Genomic DNA, 22,818 nt, shown 5'->3' on the forward strand with positions numbered 1-22,818 from the left:
CTAAATCATTACTTGAAAGGGGTGGGTTCAAAATAACAGAGGTGAGTTCAGTGAAGTCGTACATTCTGTAAAGTAAAGTAAAGTGTCAAACAGGTGGCTCTTTTCAAGGAGGAAGGCAGAATATCTACTTTCTGGTTATAGAAGTCTCTTTGAAAATCTGAGCACATTTCATTTCATTTTCAGAAGAACGGCAAATATTTTGATTAAAATTGTTGATTGGAAAGGGGAAACCATAAAGGAGTGCAGAAAACGATAGGTTACTCATTTAAAATGACCTCATATACTTTAAAATAGAAATAACAACTAAAGGGACATGGGGAAAAAAAGCAGAAAACTACAATTTAAACAAATCAAGAAATAACCAAAATGGCAAAGACTCAGTCTTCTTCTAGAACTCGGTCGTAACTGTAGACATTCTGTCATTGAGTCTATGTGAAGCTACACTTCAAGAAGAGCTCCAAAAGTCCCATTGTTAAAGAGAATCAGAAGAAGTCACAAAACCCCCCAAAACACAATGACTGGCCTAAAGAAAAATTTTGCAAAATTTTGTTCTTTCAGTTTGCAGACAGTTTGTCAAATGATCCTAAAAAAATGAATTCAAGCCACAGTATATTATGAAGCACAATGGCTCTGGCATCATGATAGAGATGTTTCTCATACTATTGAGCTAAGCCTATTTATCACATACCATCAGTCTGAATACATCAGAATAATAAAATAAGTCCTTAAAATTAGCGATTTAACAAGACAACAACCCAAAAACACAAAAGACCAATAAAATACATTTTATGAAGCGGCAAACCCAATTATCGGACCTTAATCCAATAGAAAACCTGTTAGGTGACACTAAGAAGGCTCTTTATGAGGAAAAAACCAAGAGATTCGGAATAATTATTGACAGTAGTCTAATGGGCTAGAATAGCTGTTCACAGGTGCCAGGAGTCAGTCAAACCCATGGAGCACAGATGTGAAGCAGCTGACAGAAAGTGGTTATAAAACTGTGATTCACAAATTGTCTAAATTTTCCAAGCAATTTTCCAGGTTCTGCAGTAAATGTTTGAGACTGTAAAAGCAAATGCAGACACTGATATTTTCTGAGTGAGAACCATAATCATAACATTTTTCTTAATGCTTTACTGTGCAGTGTTTTCAACGCATTTGCATGAATAAAAATAAAAGTTAAGAAATTGTTGAGCTCTTTTAAACTCACTGCTATTTTTGAACACAGCTGTGTGTACAGTAGAGCACAGGATGAAACGAACAGCTAAAGATAAAAAAGCTAATTCTATCTGTATATTCATAGATTTATGCTGAAATACTTCTATACTTACAAAAGTAAAAAAGAATGGCCTATTTCCCTTGTAAAAAAGGCTGAAGATGTACAGATCCTTCTCAAAATATTAGCATATTGTGATAAAGTTCATTATTTTCCATAATGTAATGATGAAAATTTAACATTCATATATTTTAGATTCATTGCACACTAACTGAAATATTTCAGGTCTTTTATTGTCTTAATATGGATGATTTTGGCATACAGCTCATGAAAACCCAAAATTCATATCTTACAAAATTAGCATATTTCATCCGACCAATAAAAGAAAAGTGTTTTTAATACAAAAAACGTCAACCTTCAAATAATCATGTACAGTTATGCACTCAATACTTGGTCGGGAATCCTTTTGCAGAAATGACTGCTTCAATGCGGCGTGGCATGGAGGCAATCAGCCTGTGGCACTGCTGAGGTCTTATGGAGGCCCAGGATGCTTCGATAGCGGCCTTTAGCTCATCCAGAGTGTTGGGTCTTGAGTCTCTCAACGTTCTCTTCACAATATCCCACAGATTCTCTATGGGGTTCAGGTCAGGAGAGTTGGCAGGCCAATTGAGCACAGTGATACCATGGTCAGTAAACCATTTACCAGTGGTTTTGGCACTGTGAGCAGGTGCCAGGTCGTGCTGAAAAATGAAATCTTCATCTCCATAAAGCTTTTCAGCAGATGGAAGCATGAAGTGCTCCAAAATCTCCTGATAGCTAGCTGCATTGACCCTGCCCTTGATAAAACACAGTGGACCAACACCAGCAGCTGACACGGCACCCCAGACCATCACTGACTGTGGGTACTTGACACTGGACTTCTGGCATTTTGGCATTTCCTTCTCCCCAGTCTTCCTCCAGACTCTGGCACTTTGATTTCCGAATGACATGCAGAATTTGCTTTCATCCGAAAAAAGTACTTTGGACCACTGAGCAACAGTCCAGTGCTGCTTCTCTGTAGCCCAGGTCAGGCGCTTCTGCTGCTGTTTCTGGTTCAAAAGTGGCTTGACCTGGGGAATGCGGCACCTGTAGCCCATTTCCTGCACACGCCTGTGCACTGTGGCTCTGGATGTTTCTACTCCAGACTCAGTCCACTGCTTCCGCAGGTCCCCCAAGGTCTGGAATCGGCCCTTCTCCACAATCTTCCTCAGGGTCCGGTCACCTCTTCTTGTTGTGCAGCGTTTTCTGCCACACATTTTCCTTCCCACAGACTTCCCACTGAGGTGCCTTGATACAGCACTCTGGGAACAGCCTATTCGTTCAGAAATCATCCGTATTAAGACAATAAAAGACCTGAAATATTTCAGTTAGTGTGCAATGAATCTAAAATATATGAATGTTAAATTTTCATCATGACATTATAGAAAATAATGAACTTTATCACAATATGCTAATATTTTGAGAAGGACCTGTATAACAGATGCTAATTAAAACATGGTGTCTTTAAATCCCCCCCCAACTTTTGTCTGCTAATTTATTTGATCTGTTCTGTCTATTAGAACCATTATGCTGGATACCTCTGCAACCTGGGCGACACAAACAGAGACTCCGTTTAAAGAAATCTTTTTTTCTATACAAAACTGGCTGGATAAAAAATAAAAAAAATAAATAGTTATAAGCTTGTATAAATTAGTTTTAAAGCTTTAGATAGCCTTGCACTCACCCACATTATTGATTTACTACCTCAATGTGACCTGAGCCACTTGCTGTGCTCTTGAGTCTGAATATTTCTCACATCTTAATGCTTCTTGTCAGAATAGAAAAACTGTGGGAATATGTAGCAGATGAACAGTCAGAAACGTAATTGTTGGTAACACCTTTTGAACCCTCCATCATATATTCTTTAAAGCTGCAGTAGGGAGTTCTGAAACTGTATACTTAGCCTGAAAATTTGAACAAGCATACATTACAGGTCCCTCCCAAATGCTCTCTGCTGTGCTACAACCCTCCCTCCAAAGCGGAGCCTGCCGTGAATGCACAGTAAGCAGGGAAACCGATGAGGGACGATAAACAGTTATGGCACATTCACTGGTAGGGACAAAACATCATCAATATGCTTTACATAGACTATTGTAACCTATGTTACTTAAATTGAGTGCCCGTTCAGCTATCAGGGGCGCCGTTATAAAGGGAAACGCTCTCAGAGTACGCCCCGTTCTGATGTCACGTCCTCCTTGCTGTTGGCTGTGCATGGTTGGAATAAACAAATGACTGATTCAACACGAAATCTGATTAACACCTTATGTAAATCTTCCCAAACTCATTGGTAAGTTACTTTACAATATGATTGTTCAGACCGGTTGGGTAAAGTCGTCAACTTTTCTGCTGAAGTTCATTTTTAATGCCGGTTGTGTTATGGCTTTACTTCCGCATTCGCGAACAGAAGTCCAGAACACAGTTATTTTTAGACATTTATGTTCATAAAGTTAGTTACGGTCATACATTATGACCGTATATTTGTTTGTGGCAAATGTTTAACAATTCGGCTGCATTTCTATGGAATCATGCAAATGTTTTGACACTGTTTAAATATTAATGCTGCTAATGTTAGTAGCAATGTCAGTGAAACGCTTACGGCATGCATGGTTTCTTTTAGCTTTATGCTACTGCCTGTATTTTGTTGAATTAATTGAATCTAGCTGCGCAGCTTATTTTGAATACAATGATCAATGAATTAATTTTGAATCATTTGAAATTCTGAATTATTATTGTAATTTCTGTATGTACAGAATGCAATTTAGAGATGTTACCGGTAACCTAATGTATTTTTTCCAGATGCTAATTGCATGTATTTTGACCTTGTTTATAGGTCAGGTTTTTTTTTTGGACTCCCTGAACCTCTTCTAGAGTGGCGAGCTGGTAGGATTATTTATTTTTCCCTTTTGATTCGGGACCTTGGACACTGTGAGAGTCCTGATTTTTTTCCCCCCAAAAGGAACTTAACTAAAAGAACATGGACAATAACTGAACTTTCATATTTAGGTTGGATAACTACAAACTGAACCATTTTGATTGAATGACTGGATACTTGTCTAATGTAATCTTGTCTTGACACACTTATCTGGTGTCTGTCTAATTATTTGTTTGTTGTAATTTAAGTTAAATATATATTTCTGAATCAGATGAGCATTTATTTTTTTCTTCCTCTGGTTGTCTTGTTCCATCCCAGGCTCCTATGACAAACTTAATTTTCTGTTGTCAGTTTTGTTAATATCTTTGCGATAACTGGTCCATATAAAAAAAAAAACGTAACCCATACAAGCATATTGTGTTGGTGTTACACTATGGCCTGCCCATACTTTGACTACAAACTTGGTCCTCAAATCGTTAGCACAGCACCATTAGCACAGCTGCAGCACACTAGCAATCTTGAGCTTGAACGACGCTGCGGGTTGTGCAGGGGAGGGGTGAAAGCAGCTCGTACAAGAGCATGACTGACACTGCTAAGACATTCCTCCTGCTTCCGATTGGTTGTTTCTGACTGGGAGCGGTGTATTTCTGCAAATGGCAGTAGGACCACTAGGAGGAGCCAGAGGAGCTTGATTTTTTTCACAGATAATATGCCTAAGGTGCTACTGTCAGAAGATGCTACTTTTTACAAAAGTTACCTACTGTAGCTTTAAGTTATGACTGATCAACAACAACAAAAAATTGTTTTTTTTTTTCATGGCCATTTTATGATGAGTTTATTTTTGTTATTAACTGGGTTGTTCCTCCTTACCCTCTTGATCTGTGCTTCGGTTTTCTGTCATCTCCTCTGTGTCCCTTACTGAGAATGTTTGGAAAACTGAAGCTTGATATCCTAATGTGCAGTCACTGACCATCTCAGGCCCCAGAGCTGCTTGTTCCTGATCTGTGACTGATGGTCCGGCCAGCCTTCAGAGCATTCATTGGTCTCAACGACCCATTCCTTCCACACCATCATGCCTAATATCCGTCTCTGCTTTGAGACGTCCTATAGTCATTGTCAGGTCAGCCCACTCAGCTGTAATATAACTGACAATTAGCAGTGACAGTAATAACAACTTGTTCATAGGATTAAAACAGTAATCTTTATGAGAACAATGTACACCTTCAAAGAGTTTACATAATTACTACCTTGAATGCTGGATATTTTCCCCCTTTATTTTATTCACTGTCAATCTTGTATGTACCATGCCTCCATTTCTCTCTTTCATGCATCATTTTGGTTGAGCTCAGCTTGGATGGTAATTTGCTTCATTTCTCCCTTTCTTTCCTCCTCCTAGCTCCCCTTAGGCTTCTAGTATGTGAGCCAGTTTCTTCTCAAGGTTTATTCTCGTGAAATGAATTTAAAAACAGTGCTTTTCCTTACATATGTCAGTGTTTAGTCTATGAGTTTAATAGCTTCATATTTTATATAGCTCTTATATTAAAAATTCTGTTACAGTGCATTGCAAAAGTGAAATATTAATACCCGCTTTTTTTCTGCATTTCTTCACATTACCACGACAAACCATGGATTTTATTGGGATTTTAGGAGATCACCCAATACAAAGCAGTGTATGATTGGGAAGTAGAATGAATGATGCATGATTTTACAGTTTACAGTTGCTAATCCATTTCTGAAGAGTGGCATCCATGTGTATTCAGCACCTGTTTTTCATACCTCTAAATAAAATTCAATGCAACTAATTCAAACAAGAGTGGCAAGAAAAAACAAAAAAAAGCCATAGGAAGTCTTGTTTGCAGATTGCAAAAAGTCACTTAAGGGACTTAGCAAACGTGAAAGAAGGTGCTCTAGTCCGATGAGAGCGAAATGTAACTTTCTGTCTAAGAAGCAAGGCGCTGTGTGCTGTGTTTGACGGAAAATTGACAGTGCCCAGTCCTTTGGAAAACATCGTCCCCATGGTGCCACTTGGTAGAGGCAGCATCATGCTATGGAGATGCTCTTCTTCAGTAGAGAGACAAGCTGGTCAGAGATAATAAAACGCTAAATTAAGCTAAAAACAAAGCATTGAAAGACTTGAGCCTTGGGGCAGAGATTCACCATCCAGCAGAACAATAACACTAGACATACAGTCAGAGTAGCAATGGCATGGTTTAGCTCAAAGCATATTGGACCAATATGCCTTTTTAGAATGGCCAAAAACTCTGTGGCAAAACCTAAAATTGCTAATCAAGGACATTACAACCAATCTGAATGAACATGAGCAATTTTCCAAGAAACATTATTCAGATTTTCCATCTCTAGATGTGTTAAGCTGGTATAGATATTCTCTAAATGACTCGGAGCTGTAATTGCTGAGAAACGCGGTTCTACAAAGTATTGGCTTATCGAGCTTGAATAAATATACATGTCGCACCTCAACTTTGTACAAATCTTTCAAAACACTTTATGTTCTTTTACTTCACAATTGATTTGCTTCTTATTGGTTTATCACAATCCCAATAAAAAAGCATTTTTGTGGTTGTTGTATTAAATACCTTTGCAAGGTATTGTAAAATAAACTTTTTGTACACAACAAAAAAAGCATTGAACAAATCAAGGTACGCAATGTTAATGAAGCCACACTGTTGTAAGCTGTGCGGAAGGAGGTCTACAGAAACAGTCACTGAACGGGACCATGAAATGGCATAACCATCAGATATTGTATGCATCTCAAATGTTCCAACACAAACATTGGCATAAATGCTACGTTTACTATATCTTGGGGCTTTTATACATCAAATTAAGCAGCGGCAACAGCATGAACTGCAAAAGACAACCCCAACCCGCCAACCCAAATATTTAAAATATACTGTGGAAAAAGGGTTTTTAACTAAGGAGAGTATGAGTGTGGAAATTATTAAGCCAAAAAAAGTTAAACATTGTGTAGATCAGGACATTTTTATTTACGACTGAAATTGACTGGATTGTACTGGAATGAATTGGATTAATGTAAACTGCATTTCAAACTTGTATTCAATTAGATATTAACTGGATCAGCTGTGTAAAGAATTTTGAGATGACTTTAGTTTTGAACTAGCGTTATATGAATAAACTCAATATAATTTAAATATTAAAGTTTTAGGATCCAACATAGTATTAAAATCAGGGAAGATTTCATGTACGACTGAAGACTGGAATGCCCCCTGAATGTCAGTTTGCTACATAAGGCTCCCAAGTCACCCATTACAGATGCTACAACTTGCATTCATTGATAACAGCTTAAATAATCTTTCCCACTTGATTTGTTTTGCTTTTTCCCCCAAAGCAAAACAAATCAATGACTCCTTTGAACAACATGCATCCACCATCTTTGTGTCCATCTTAGATTAGGTCATTCCCATGTGTCTTGAGAGCTGATTTATGACTTTTTCATAACAGAAAGGTTACCTTTCCCGAATGAAGCAGTGGATTTTGAGTGGCAATGGTATTCCAAGGCAACCTCGAGCCTGTGAGACCATATTAATCACAATGAAATGACACTGGTGCCTGAAGACTTTGCGGCCCCTTTGCATCCAACAGCCTTGACCTTTCCGTTTTCTAAATACTCCTTAAATCTTTTCACAGTATTGTGCACTGCAGATTTTAAAGGAACGAACAACTCTTAGTGATTTCACATTCAGATTCTGGTTTTTGTTTACTTTCAATGCATTTTCAATAAATAAAACACATTTAGCTGAAGCTCCAATCCAGACACCCACACCATTCGTTTGGCATGCATCCAAGCAGTGCTGTTCATTTCAAACACCTCTCAACATTTGTGGAAATAGATTTTTTACATAATTTAGGAACAGATGAGACGTTTGGCAGAATCTCAAATTTTCTGATGTCTTTTCATGTTCTCAGGGCATGTCATCAAATGTCTTTTCTCACAGCCTTAACAAAGAGGAAAAAAACAACAACAAAACAAATACAAATAAAAACCCCAAGGTATAATCTTTCAAATGTTTTTGCCTTCAACATCAGATGTTGAGAAATAAAAGTTTCAGTTAATATGAATATGAACTGTCATGTTTTAGAGAATGCTGTGACTATACAAAATGGTTTAAAGGCCAAGTTATGAGTTAAAGGTCAGTGTGACTGGCCCATCAGAATGGGACCACCAAAGCAATGTCATTAGAAACACTTAACATTATAAAAGTGAGAAGGTCAATTAGCCTGAATACACATCAAGATACTTTACTTGTGGCAACGGTAGTGCTGCAATAATATAAGGCGATTTTGGCAGATTTCTCGACTATCTGAGCTCACCTGGCACATCATTTTTCTTCTCCTGGTAGACGGTGCAGGTAAAGGCATATCGGAGCGCAATGGCAGCAAAGAACATTTCAATGCAGATGATGAAGTTCTGCCAGCCAGCTGCGACTGTGCCGGCACCCACTTCATGTCCTTCGATGAAGAGTGCATTGGGAATGACGCCACACCGTTCCAGGATAGCAAGCACCATTCCTATGAAAAGAGCAACATTTGTCCCTGTTAATTTGTAGCTTTATGTGCTGACCGTGGCCAGATATATATCTAAAAATAAAAAAATAAAAAGAGGGATGAACTCACCTTGCCAGAAAGACAAAAAGATGACAGATTTTATTGTGAGAAATTTGAGCACTGGTTCATACGGTCTGAGCAGGTCACTAGTGGCAAAGTAGAAGAGGAAGAGCGCATAGAGGGACAGGCTTACTGAGAAGTTGTAGATGATTGTGATGTACAGGTAGCCTCCATTAACACTGCAGTGAGAGGAAGTGGGACAACAGCAAACCTCATTTAAACATTTGCTTAAGCATAGGTGTAATTTCATGAGTGCATCAGATATACAGGGGGACTTCTAAATTTGAATGCTTCAATAGAGCCTCTCTGAAGATTCTGCTGTGACAGTGCTTAATATTTGAATGTAGAACAGTGTATGTGTGGCTGAAAGTATAAGTAAACAATGAGTGAATCATCACGGTTTTTCAGCAGAGCTCAGGAGCTGTGAAGTATATGGATGAATAGGAGAAGGAGTTGAATTAAGCATATCTTTTGTGATGATATGAGAGCAAAGAAGAAAGCCAACCAGAAACTTCTATATGAAGCACTCACTGATGACTGCTTCTTTTATGTAATTTTAAAACAAGTGTTGTCACAGCTGACTCTTCAAATGGAGACACTGAGCTGAGAAGGATCAGAAAGTATCCAACAAAGAAATTATATAACACTAAAGATATGCTAAAGTGTACTTTTTGTGAATTACACTCATTCTGTTAAGTGGTTTGCTCTCATCTGAGGCCTTAAAACTTTTACCAAACCTCTTAAGTATTGCAATTTATGCCTATCCTTTATATAAAATGGTATTTAAGTAAATGTATAAAATTAAACCACCCATCCCACTTTAAAGTACACCATTTAATTATAACCTTTCATTCCAATTCAGAAGTTGCAACATCATCTATTTGGTCAATAAACAGAATTCTGGAACAGCACATAGCTGTTAAGTTTGATCCCATAACTTTGAGCTCAATTCAACCATTTTTATTATGCTTCCTGCAGAGAGGCGATGTGCCTATCTCCATTTCCAAAATGTTTCTGTGATCACAGAAGCACAAACAAACCCTCTGGAAACGACATGCATCAGTAGGATACACAAGAGAATGAAATACAAAAAGAGGTGCTGCTCACTTAAAATCTCCGTCGTGATATTTGCCGAAGGCCTGCAGGATGATTGTGATGACTGCCATGATGGGTTTGACAACACAGAACTGGAGAGTCACCTGGAGGATACATGACAACTCAGAATGGCACACCAAGAGACAGCAAGCAAGGACACAAACAAGGAGGACGGGGACATCTGAATCAGTTTGGACATCAAATGAGATTGGGAAAGGTTTAGGACTGCTCAATGACATTAAGCAGTTTTCCAATTATCACAAACAACAACACATGTTGATTGTACTTTGTCTAACACTAACCAACTATGGAATTTAACATATTTGTATATTTACACAATGTTTTGTAGTTTCTCAGAGTATCCATATGCAACATTCCTATTTTGTCATTTAACAAATTTCACTGTTTACAAACTTCATGTGATAGTCCAACACAAAAGAGCAGATAATTATAAAGCGGAAGAAAAATAATGCTTTAATAATTGTTTTACTATTTAATTTCCTACTATGTCTACTTTAGTCAATATTTTTAAAACGACATTTTGATGAAATTGCAGCATCAAGTCAATTTAGAAATGTCTATTCCAGCCTTGAGGACTTAAAATCTGAATAGTCTTTTAGTATTAGCTTAAGCTCAGTCAGACAGCATAGAGACTATCAACGAACATAAATTTTCAACTCTTGCCACAGTTTCTCAGTTGAATTTGGGTCTCGACTTTAACTGAGCTTGTTCCAACATGAACATATTTTGATCTAAATAATTTTATCGCGGCACCCTTTCTGTCCCTGTTAAACAACAGCAACTCCACAGCATGATTCTACCACTATATGTTAAAGTGGGACTGGTAGGTGTTTAGAGTGTAGTAGTGTTAGTTTTCTTCCTAAGTGTTTTGAATATCAGCCAAAAAGCTGAATTTTGGTCTTATCTGACCAGAGCACCCATATATAACACATATCCTACACGGTCCTTTAAAATCTAGACCGTTTCAAAACAAAAAACTGCTATGAAGAGGTGATTAATGCAATCATATTGAAACATGAGTTCAGATTTCGCTAAAACAAAAATATAAGAAATTACGTTCAAAGTCACAAAATATGTAAATGTTTATGCACAGGCCTATTTTTTAGTAGATAATGTGGTCATTTCTTGGCAGTGGGCAACATAGTTCCTGTGTGTTGGAAAATGTCTAGAACAGATGAACCTGAAAAACCAATGAGTTAGCCCTAAATAATTAACATATCTCTACATTTAACAGGCACACCCACATATCAATTAAATGAATATTTTCCTAATATGCAAATGTTAATAAAAAAATGAAAAAAAAAGTTTCTTTTATTATTTAACAAAAAAAACATTTCTCAGGTATTCTGATGTTGTGATTTTGATTTAGGAGAACAACAGATCCTGAAGACTGAAAAATACAGCCATATATCCAAGTCTTCCGAAATGGCAGGAAACGTGTCTTTTGTGTTGTCTACTGAAGAGCGAATGAGCCAATCTAACAGAGGCCGTCTCACATGAAAGCAACAGGCCCACAGCATTCAGTTTAATTAGTCAGAGGGAAACTTTCCTGTGCTTTACAAACTTCCGTTAACCATATTCATACTGCAGAAAAACTGATTTACTTTGAAGCTTTCAGTGATTATTTGCACTAAATCTGCTCCAGGGCCAGTATGGCACTGAAAATTATCAAAGCAAAGATATCAATATAAAATGCTGACATGTTTAGCATTCAAAATACAAAACAAGTTCCTGGTTTCTCCCCCCCAAAAATATTGCAATTTGCACTCTTTGCAGCTGTATCCGACCTTACGTTGCATGTTAAATCACTGCATGAAAAACAGTAGAAGGATATGTCAATTATGTATGCCTAATTTAGGATCTTCTTCGAGTTGATGCAAAACTTAAATTTTTATTACCTTTTATGTAAAGCTGTGAAATTTAGGTTACATTTCTTCATGGTTATCACCCCAAGAAATTGCTTCTACAGGGACTATGCAACATTATATTTTTTATATGTTTGTTATATAGTCCTTAGTTAATTTCTTTTCCAGGTAAAATCAGCTGAGGCAACCATAATTGTATAACATTGTAATTAAGTCTTCCTCAAGCATCCAATAATGATAATTTCTCAATGAAATGTCAAAAAGCACTTTAGTATGTAGGAGCATCCTATCCCCACCCGTATCAAAACCACAGTTAACTTCAAGCTTCTTTCCCATATCAGTGATTTCCCATTTAGAGTCATTAGGAGGCAGTTTACCAGTTCAGAGACTGCTCATGTTTATAACCCCCGCTTTAAAAAGCAGGGAAGAAGGCCAATCAGATCTGCTGGACTGGTTTAATTAATAGAGCTAATAGAGTTTAGCTTTAAGGCACTGTTAAAAAGATTTGTTCTCATCAGTATCATTTTGTTTATGTAAGCTACAACCCTATCTGTTTGAAAACAGGTGTATAAAAGAGCTCAGTTAGTAAAGTAAGTAGAAGTGCCTCTCAATGAATCATCTAAAAGTTAATTTATTTTAACCCCTCAATTCACAAATGAAAGCTCTTAGGTTTGTTACACACACAGTGATATAGCTCATGTGTTTACTTCTGTCAGTTTTAATGATTCTGGCTTACAGCCAATGAAAATCCAAAGTTCAGTTTCCTCAAAATATTAGAAAATCCAGTAACACCAATAAACAAAAAGACTTAATCTGCATGACTTACTGCATCAATGCAGCGTGACATGAGAGAGACAGAGAATGAAGTCTGCATAGTCCTAAAGCTCTTTAGACCTCTCAATGGTTCCTTCTGCTAAACTTCCCAGGTAGACGGCTGCATTGACTTTGAACTTGATAAAAACAAGGTGGACGAACACCAGTGGCTGACATGGCTCCCCAAATCATCACCAGCTGTGGAAACAAGACACTGGACCTCTAGCAACCTGGATTTTGTGCCTCTCCACCATTCCTCCAAATGTAAGGACCCTGATTTCCAGTTGAAATGCAAACTTCATTTTCATCTGAACAGATGACCAATCAATACTTGTGTCCTTTTTCTCCATAACCTCGGCTCTTCTGAGATCTCTGGTTCAGGATGAACACAAGGAATCCAACAGTTGTTTATCATGTACTGGATATGTCTGTGTGTGGTTGCTCATGAAGGACTGGCGTAGCTCTTCTTCAAATATTTGAATGGGTTTTTCTGCAGTTATTCCTGCTTGAGCATGTTTTTCTAACAGACTTTTTCTCTCACTCAACTTTCGCGCGCGACCATATACAGAGGCTACAGTCCTCGAATGGCGGCTGTCCCGGGTTCGAGTCCCAGACCCGGCGACATTTACCGAATGTCTCCCCCTCTCTCTACCCCTCTTTCCTGTCTACCTACTGTCAAAAAATGGAAAAATAAAGGCCACTAGTGCCGAAAAAATATCTTTAATTGTGGAGGGTGTCAAAGACTGCTTGCCGGACAACTGTCAACTCATAGCCCATGATTACGCTGCACATTCCTTTTTTGTGCTAAAAATATAGATATTTTATTGTTCCCATGTAATATTACAATGTTTTGATAATCTATATTTCTAGTTTTCCATTAGCATTTCCATCATCAAAATGACAGGTGTATAGTTACACCTATATAGTACAAGTTTCACTTTTTGACCCGAATTACTGAAATAAATAAACTTGGATGATATTCTAATTTATTTAGATACACCTGTAATATGGAAGGCAAAATTGTTATTCTGAAACCATTCACATTGGTCCTGATGGGCAAATCAGCATTTATTAATATCACTAAAGTGTTAAATTTATTAATTTCTTAAGTCCTTTGAGAAACAGCAGTGACAATTGTGACTTCAAAAGCAGAATAATGTGTTTCAAACTACACTAAGACAACATTTTTCACATTCAAAGTTTACTCAAATTCCAAGAAAACTGACTGATTTATTTGTGCCATCATTAAATTTTAGGTATTCCAAATTTCTCTATTAGAGAAAAATCCTTTTCAGTTGTGCCATTAGAGAGAAAAGATTTTTAATTTAAAACCTGTTTATATAACATTGTCAATGCACAGAGTTTGTCATTTGCTTGTGGGTGAAAAACAGTCCTTTTCACCATGCATTTTGTTCTGAAGACATCTCTCAGTTCTAATATCCATCAGTGTTACAGAGGAAGCCTGTGCAGCATCCCAAGACACAGAGACGGCTCTCTGTGTACATCATTATACCATCACCCACCCTCACCTGCTTTTGTTTTCCATTTTTCGATGTTTTTAAATCCACAGAACATCCAATTACAGCACCTGCCAATTGTAAGCAGTCTGGAGGCTTGAATTAACAGCTCAGGGGTTTTATTTATTTTTTTTATTCTAATTTTCATTTTTATCGTTTTTATTCTAATTTTCAGTATAAGCGAGTTTATTTCAGAGATCATAGGGATCATCTCTGGAGCAGAGAAGAGAGTCATGAGGCTCACCTGTTTGCAGAATCTTAAAAAGCCAATGGAGTAGCTCATTCCTCCCAGACAACACGTCCCATATAAACAACTCGACCTGTGTAGACAGCAAGAAGATATACTTATTTTGCAATGCCAAACAGGAAACCTACTTATCAGAGAGCAGGCAAAAAAAAAGTAAAATGTGACATAAATCAGAGCACATGTGTGACAAAATAAAGACTATATAAGTATTTTAATACATATGGACAGGTTATATGATATATTGATAATCTGCCAAAGCAAAAATTGCAAAACCTCCCTCCATTACTGTTCTATGCTCTTGTTCAGAAGAGTCACTTATGTTCCTCTTCTTTAAGTTCATGAACTAGTCTTTATGTCATGAAAGTGCACTTGGATTTATTTTGTTTAAGTCTTGGATGGTTTTAAGTCAAAAAACAATGGTGAAATTGAAATTGTGATTTTACTGAAAGGGTGATAGAAAGATCTGGAGTTTGTCACTGGGATGTATGCAATAAATCCTTTAAGCAATGTGGACTGTGGAGTGAAATATCTGAATTTGGCTTGCTTCATACAGGTGCCACTAGATAGCATCACATTGGTGCACATAAACATTTAGCATTGCAAAGATCAAAGTAACATTATCACTTCCCCCTTTATATTTATATTGCTTCTGCAGATCTGTGTTTAATGAATACATTTTGATCATTCTATACCGTTTGTTTACTGTAAAGTCACTAATTAGGAAATCCTCTCAAGTAATCAGCGTCTAATTTGCCAAATTCACATCTATAGTGTCTGTTTAAATTTGATCTTAAAACAACTCTGGCCATTTTAATCAATACTTAATTAGAGCCCACACATTTAAAAATTTTACTGTGACTGACAACAAGATCTCATTGATAACATAAAATTCAAGTAACAAAACACACCAACGATCTACAGAAGCTACAACACCTATGTATTAAAAAGGCATTGTTATTCATTTATTTATTTCATTTATGTATACATTTTAATATTTCTTGAAGTTTTCATTGTATCTTCAAGTCCTGCAAAGACAAATTAGTCGGCTGATGTGCAAATAAACCTCTAATTTCTTTATTCAAGTTGCAAAGTCAGCCTTACAGGTCCTTCTCAAAAAATTAGCATATTGTGATAAAGTTAATTATTTTCTATAATGTAATGATGAAAATTTAATATTCATATATTTTAGATTCATTGCACATTAACTGAAATATTTCAGGTCCTTTATTGTCTTAATATGGATGATTTTGGCATACAGCTCATGAAAACTCCATAAAGTTTTTCAGCAGATGGAAGCATGAAGTGCTCCAAAATCTCCTGATAGCTAGCTGCATTGACCCTGCCCTTGATAAAACACAGTGGACCAACACCAGCAGCTGACACGGCACCCCAGAACATCACTGACTGTGGGTACTTGACACTGGCTGGACTTCTGGCATTTTAGCATTTCCTTCTCCCCAGTCTTCCTCCAGACTCTGGCATCTTGATTTCCGAATGACATGCAGAATTTGCTTTCATCCGAAAAAAGTACTTTGGACCACTGAGCAACAGTCCAGTGCTGCTTCTCTGTAGCCCAGGTCTGGGGAATGCGGCACCTGTAGCCCATTTCCTGCACACGCCTGTGCACGGTGGCTCTGGATGTTTCTACTCCAGACTCAGTCCACTGCTTCCGCAGGTCCCCCAAGGTCTGGAATCGGCCCTTCTCCACAATCTTCCTCAGGGTCCGGTCACCTCTTCTCGTTGTGCAGCGTTTTCTGCCACACTTTTTCCTTCCCACAGACTTCCCACTGAGGTGCCTTGATACAGCACTCTGGGAACAGCCTATTCGTTCAGAAATTTCTTTCTGTGTCTTACCCTCTTACTTGAGCGTGTCAATAGTGGCCTTCTGGACAGCAGTCAGGTCGGCAGTCTTACCCATGATTGGGGTTTTGAGTGATGAACCAGGCTGGGAGTTTTAAAGGCCTCAGGAATCTTTTGCAGGTGTTTAGAGTTAACTCGTTGATTCAGATGATTAGGTTCATAGCTTGTTTAGAGACCCTTTTAATGATATGCTAATTTTGTGAGATAGGAATTTTGGGTTTTCATGAGCTGTATGCCAAAATCATCCGTATTAAGACAATAAAAGACCTGAAATATTTCAGTTAGTGTGCAATGAATCTAAAATATATGAATGTTAAATTTTCATCATGACATTATGGAAAATAATGAACTTAATCACAATATGCTAATGTTTTGAGAAGGACCTGTACAGGTATACCTGAACCTCTTGATAAAATACAGAGTAGCACAAATGTAGCCTTTGGCTACAATAAAAAGGGAAATAACTACATTCTAAACCCTCTGAACTTCCTCTTGGAGGATTACGCCGAGATGGTATACACCTCATGTGTGCTTACAAAAAAGGGGGAAAGCATGAAACAATTGTAAAATTTTGGTTTTGGTACACTGCTTTGTTTAAATTTTCACTGATTATTAATTCAGTATCTAGATTGTGACAGCTGTTACAATAAGAAAGGCATATATGAACATGTGTTACCAGTTGTAAACAACATTTAGGGTTTAAATCCATTAATTTAATGTCCAGTTTTACTGGCAGGAAAAAAAAAAGTGGAAAAGAAGCTGCAGAGAGTGAGTAATAAACAAATTTCCACTAAAAGGACTAAACTCATCAGAAATCTTTGGAAGTATTACTACCAAAATAAAAATCAATCAAGAATTTGAAGTTGCTCTCAAACATTAATGTTGTAGCGTTAGCGTAGTTAGCATGTGGCATCGTTCGGCATTCCATTTTTTTCCTGTCCATCGGAATTATAAGGAAATTTCCTTGGAACAACATTTTGTGTTTCCCTTGTCGGCTAAAGACAGTAAATACAGTGTTTGTTTTTTTTTGCCAGGATGTACCCCGCCCTGTTAGAGTTTAAAATGTCCAACAGCAGTTCATCGTTTTGGTCCAGTGAACGGCTGCAGGGAGGCCAGAGGCTGAGTGACTTTGTGATTGCGGCGCTGCTGCCATGGGTCAGTTTATTTCGATTTTGATCCTTAATTAATTAGTTTAGTAATGATTTTATCGAAACCACGACAAACCTAGTAAACAATTATTATTAATATACCGTAATATTGTTTAGGGTCAATGGTAAATGAATACAACCAACAGTAACTCTCAAAATACACATACCCTTGGTAAAATGCCAAGTGATGTAAACAAATTTGACTGATAGATAATTTAAAAACTTTTTGTACATGTGACATTTTTTTTCTTTACAATTCAACTAAAATTAATAAAAAGTAAAAAAGCTGCCATAACCTGGTTGCAGAGGTGTGCACACCAACTAATGCTTTACTGAAGTGTGTTCTGATTCATTTGCAACATTCAGTGTTAAGAGTTCACACTTACAATCATTTATAATGAATCTGATTATTCTGAAATAAACTACAACTGTCCTAATAGAATTTTCTTGACATTAGCCCACTTGCACCTTTTAGCTAACGCCATAGTTGGCAGAGAGGTTATAAAGGATCAATATCATCTCATTGTGCAAAGATATCAGTCTGGAGAAGGACACAAAATGTTCCACGGAGTTATATACCTGTATTTACACAGTGACACACTGAAGCAAAGAGAAAAACGGGAACATTACAAAAACACAACTTTTCTACAAATTTTGACAAAAAGACCAGTAAGAAACTGGTCAGGGAGGCTTCCAAAAGGCTAACATTAACAGCAAAGGAGTTCCTACAAGTACTAGTTTTGTTTTGGATGTGACAACAATCCCCTGTATTTTTAATGTCTAGACTAGGGAGTTCAAAGACAAAATTATTTTCCTCCAAAGAAAGAAAACCAAAAAAAAAAAACCCACAAATCTTCTAAAACCAAAATGTGCAAAGAAATGATTAACCTAAACTTGAACTTTAGGACCGTAAATCCAATGGCTAATAGATTTGGATAACTTTTGCAAGGTTAAATAACAAATTGTTAAATCAATTTTAATTTGAGGGTGTGCACATTTCTGCTGTTTAAACTGGGTTATTGCTGGGTTTGTTTTTCAGTTGTATTGTACGATATAATTGTCACATTTCATGAGAAAAAAAGTGTTTAAAAAATATTTATCATCTTAGTTTAGGTTTTAAAAACCTGACATTTTAACAGAGGTTTGTAGAGCCATTGCATATAGTGTTTTAGTCAAGCTGGTCACTAAAAGTGCTTTTATACTACGAGTCATATTCACCCATCCACACTCCCAAATTGCAACACAACTATTCTCTCCACTGAGTCACAGCCACCCCGCCTCCGAAGGCTTTCAGTCCATTACGAAAGTTGTTCCAGTTGAAGTCCAGTCTTTAAATCCAGTAATTCCAGTTTTTAAATCCTATTAAACTTAGAGTTCCTTATCACTTTAATCCTTAGCTAAAGATATGCCACAATATTCCAAATCTGTGGGATAACTGAATGTGAATTTATTTGCAGGAAATTCCTATCTGGGCTGACTTGAGACCAAACAGATTGGAGATCTTTAGAAATTCTACAAAGACTCATTCAAACAACACAGAACAGCAAATGATTCTGACGAAGTACGCACTCCAAGTCTTTATACTTAAAAAGGACCTCAACATTATTGTCAGATTTGTCTTTAGAACCTGGCAAAGAGCTCATGCCCTCTGGCCAGAAAGGACAGACTTTAAAGACCATATCAAATGCTCCCAAGAAAAAAAAAAAAAAAAAAGAAATGCCACCTGTGAGAGTTGTTTACTGCTAGGATTTTCACAGTGGATTTCGGACAAAGTTTTAATATACAACCAGAAAGACAATTCTGCAGCTCATATAACCATAGCAAAACTTTCCCAAGTCCAGCTAATGCTTTTATTGTTCCTGAATTAGCATATAACAAATAATTTGTAAAATTATTCAGTTTGTACATTACATGTGCATTTCAGTTATAGAATAGCAGTGGATGTACTCACTGTATGGGCTTCCCCCTAATCTCGGACATGATTGCACTCTCTCCTCCAAGATACTCGAAGGACAGGCTCAGGAAATTGTAAATAACAAAAGCTGAAACACAAAGAAGTTTTAAAATAGTTTTAACCCGACAACCAAAGAACGTTTTCCTCCATCCCCTTCAAGTCTTATTTCCCTAAGAAGGTCAAATAATTTAAGATGGAAATAAATGTCCACATAACAAATAAAAAAAAAAAAAAATTTGTTCCACATAATAGATTAGGACAAGAATGGTTCAGCCCTGACATTAAGGCCTTTCCAACGGTTGTGTGTCTCGAAAATCCCTTCTTAATCCTTTGTTGCTATTTAAGGGAGGATTAAATTAAGCAAATGCAGATGGTGTCCAGCCTGGAGAAGGTTTATTATACTTTAGCTGCAACTGCAAATGGTTTTCTAGCGTCACTGCTTTCTGGTGCATCCACGATACTGGCCATCAAACATTTTCTAGTCTGCTCAATCTCCTTTTACAGATTACTTTTATTTAAATCAGCATGGTAATCATCTTTGCAACTTAAAATGTACTTTCATATTTTATTCTTCAAACATCTATAATTTAGCAGTACAATATTAGATTTCAGTGTTAAAAGTCACACTGTATCAAAACTACCAAAAGCATAGCCTGTCACAGTCCACAAAAGGATGCTCCTCCTAGAAATTTAATACCTCCTACAATGAGGCCTACGGATATGAAAACAAAGACTGAAGAAAGGAAAAACTAGTTCAGTGACTTCTTGTCTTTCTGTTTCTGGCATCTACAACATTTATGAGGGTAGGAAACACCAGTCTCTGTTAAAAAAATATAACAGACACCATCAAGTAGATCAATAACTGGTGGTGATACATACCTTCATAACAGTCTCGAATGGAATCAAAATACACATAGTACTGGTCATTGCTGATGAATAGGAGGCTGAGCCAAGAGTCAAAGGCATAAACTGGTACAATAAACAGTATGCGGATGATGTAGCGCTGCTCATTGGGGACAGTGTAGGAGCGAAGGTGAGTGTAGATCTAGAATGAAAACACAGAACATAAAAAGACATCAGTTAGAAAGAAGAATGTAGTAGGTTTAGTATCAAAACCATGGAATTAAGTTGGGTATTTTACAACTAGTGAACTTTGTTTCTGATCATGGAAAAAAGTATGGCAATAAAATTGAACCTCGTCATTTATGAATCGGAAAACCATTGTAAAAACCGCTTGGGAGATAAGGTAGAAAATGTGCAGCATTTATCAGAGTGTCTTAGCTAGGGTTAGCTCCAATAAGCATGGACCAAGTAATCTTGGCATCATTAACTGATACTGTGATGAAATCCTGTCCATTTAATGCAAGGTTGGTTACATTTTATTTTGAACTGGAGCTCACCATCCAGTTTATTAATTCCAAGTATTAATTTAATCTCACGTATTCCATCTGCGTCAATAAATTTAAAAAAAGATGCGATGTGTTAATAATTAGTCATAAAATGAGGTTGAACTTGGCTCCTTTGCTGTTTGACTATCGTGCAGCTCTGAGTCCTGAAGAAGCCTTACATGTTTTTGCCAACGCTACATGACTTTTCATACAGAGCATTCATTTGTACTAATCTTAGGCACATTTCGTACCTGCTTTGTTGACCAATTATTTAAAGTACCTTTATATGATCTACTTCAGTTTTAAAATAACAAAATGTAGCTAAGTGACTAATAATATTTATCAAAAGGAGGCTGCTCAGAGAATTTGAACCAATAACGGACCATGATATAATTGATAAGAATCGACTTTTGCAAAAAAAGTCAGAATCAAAATTAAAAAGGGAACAAAAAGTATTTCTAAACTTTATAAAACCAAAACAGTGATATTTTTGTAAACCATTCAGTCAGTTTTATCAAAATATTTAATTACCAAGAGAAATAAACTGACATGTAATGGTTAACCATAAGGTATCAGTTGCATATAGAAATAATTAATTATATTTTAATGTGCACAATCTTTGTGCACTTATATGCACAAAGATTGTATTTTCCTTTGTTTATTTCTTACTTTGTAAGAGATTAAAAAAGAATGGACTCCTTTCCTTTATATGTTGCATACATAAATGGTTAAATTAAGTGATTCTGATTGATTTTTTAAAATGATTTATGGCTCTCTGTTTTTGTATGAGACCTCACTGTCAAAACGTCTATAAAGAAAAAGTCAGCACCCCACTCATTGAAAATCTGTGTGCATCTTTCTGTTGTGTTCCCATCAATGCAACTTCTGTTGGATTAAGTCAAATAAATACCTGTAGCCACTGGCAAACTAGATGCCGCATTTCCATGTCAGCTTTCCACTGCACTCAGGAGCCAGATGTCAAGTTTTATTTAATGTATACAGATAACACAACACATCTATGAACTGTCTTTCATTGAGAGAGCGCAATGAAAATGCTAGTAACCAACTTAGCTGCTCCTAAATGTTCTGCAGTTAATTAGCACTACATCATTATCAAACATAAGATTAGGACATTTAACCAATGGTTACATTCACAGAGCTCTGTATTTTATCCAAAAGGCCTAACTTATATAGACAGATTAAGTTCCACCCACTGTTTGTCTGCTACTATGAAATGCAGCTTCAAAGGTGTCTTGACTAAACACATTACTCAACTCATGTTTAAATAACCTCTCCAACAATCCTGCTCTAAACTTGCAGGGCACACCTTGTTTACACCAAGTACACTGCTCAAAAAAATAAAGGGAACACTTAAACACAATATAACTCCAAGTGGATCAAACTTCTGTGAAATCAAACTGTCCACTTAGGAAGAAACACTGATTGACAATCAATTTCACATGATGTTGTGCAAATGAAATTCAAATTCAATTCAAAGATACTTTATTGATCCCCGAGGGGAAATTAGAATTCCAGTACAACCCATCCAAACATACATCATGACACAAGACAATGGGGGGACGGGTCACCGAGGCTTTGCTGCCCACTCACAGGCGCTGCCCTTGCTAGATGAGAAAAGAGGCCACATTAGGTAAGTAGAGGAAAAAAAAAATCATATTTCACACTTTATCCTTAGCAGGATACAGTTTGAGATTGCAAAAAACCTCAGCACAAAGAAGCAACAAATTTACAAAACAACATCATGCCGGGAACGGTGAAGGTGGTGTGAGGAGTGCAAATGTTTATCTTGAGCATGTGTGTGTGTGCAAGTGAGTGTGTGCAAGTAAGTCCATGAAGCACTGTCACAGAGGCCATTGTCCTTGATGATTCGTTGGAATGTTCATCAACAGGCCACAAAGTTCTGAGCAGGTCCACAGGTGTCCTCAGGGAAGGGAGGGGGCAGAGGGAACAGAGCGTCATGTTTACATAACTTCCAGGAGAGGTTGAAGATAGCCAGCCATCAAGGCCGCGCAGGGGAGCCAGATTCAGAAAAACAATACTTATTTGGGTTAGGCTGACTCTTAATTTTCCGTCAGCTTTGAG

The 22,818-nt window shown here is 37.0% G+C and overlaps 1 protein-coding gene across 1 annotated transcript in view; it reads right to left on the reverse strand.

Moving 5' to 3' along the window:
* The window catches only part of LOC124864165 (transmembrane protein 184A-like), a 37,618-nt gene that overhangs the window by 2,922 nt on the left and 11,878 nt on the right, over window positions 1-22,818 (reverse strand). The window contains exons 4-9 of the mRNA XM_047358831.1: window positions 20,207-20,372; window positions 19,325-19,415; window positions 14,363-14,438; window positions 9,915-10,006; window positions 8,817-8,986; window positions 8,514-8,711 (exon numbers count right to left, since the gene is read on the reverse strand). Coding sequence (XP_047214787.1) covers window positions 8,514-8,711; window positions 8,817-8,986; window positions 9,915-10,006; window positions 14,363-14,438; window positions 19,325-19,415; window positions 20,207-20,372 — 793 coding nt within the window. The remainder of the gene's footprint in view (window positions 1-8,513; window positions 8,712-8,816; window positions 8,987-9,914; window positions 10,007-14,362; window positions 14,439-19,324; window positions 19,416-20,206; window positions 20,373-22,818) is intronic.

The sequence above is a fragment of the Girardinichthys multiradiatus genome, chromosome Y (genome assembly GCF_021462225.1).
Source record: "Girardinichthys multiradiatus isolate DD_20200921_A chromosome Y, DD_fGirMul_XY1, whole genome shotgun sequence".
Taxonomy (NCBI): Eukaryota; Metazoa; Chordata; class Actinopteri; order Cyprinodontiformes; family Goodeidae; genus Girardinichthys; species Girardinichthys multiradiatus.